A 482-nucleotide genomic window follows, 5' to 3' on the forward strand; every position below is an offset into this window, starting at 1 on the left:
GCGTTGGGGATGAACACAACCGTGAGGTCTCTAGATATGACGGGTGCTAAGCTAAACTCACGGTGGGCGAAAGAGTTTAGATGGGTTTTGGAACAGAACAAGACTCTTAGAGAAGTGAAACTTTCGAAAACCGGTCTTAAAGACAAAGCGGTTGTGTACGTTGCAGCTGGACTATTTAAGAACAAGAGCTTGCAGAGTTTGTATGTTGATGGAAATCGTTTTGGGAGTGTTGGTGTGGAGGATTTGCTTTGTCCGTTGAGTAGATTCTCTGCTCTGCAGTTACAAGCTAACATCACATTGAGGTCAATTGTGTTTGGAAGTTCCAAGACAAAGATTGGAAGAGATGGACTCACTGCGGTTTTAAAAATGGTGACAACGAACGAGACAGTGGTTCATCTCGGTATTCACGACGATGCGAGCCTTGGACCTGATGACTTCGTACATATCTTCAAGAGCTTGCAGAAGAACTCGTCTTTAAGACG

General features: G+C 44.4%; 1 protein-coding gene across 1 annotated transcript; it reads left to right on the top strand.

Moving 5' to 3' along the window:
• Positions 1–3: 3 nt before the first annotated feature.
• On the top strand, positions 4–477 carry LOC109131871 (protein TORNADO 1-like; the record flags this gene model as incomplete). The annotated part of the gene is made up of 1 exon (XM_019243048.1): positions 4–477. A coding segment is annotated over one exon (474 nt), but the record flags the coding sequence as incomplete, so codon positions are not given.
• Between the last annotated feature and the right edge of the window lie 5 nt (positions 478–482).

The sequence above is a fragment of the Camelina sativa genome, unplaced genomic scaffold, assembly GCF_000633955.1.
Source record: "Camelina sativa cultivar DH55 unplaced genomic scaffold, Cs unpScaffold06944, whole genome shotgun sequence".
NCBI lineage: Eukaryota > Viridiplantae > Streptophyta > Magnoliopsida > Brassicales > Brassicaceae > Camelina > Camelina sativa.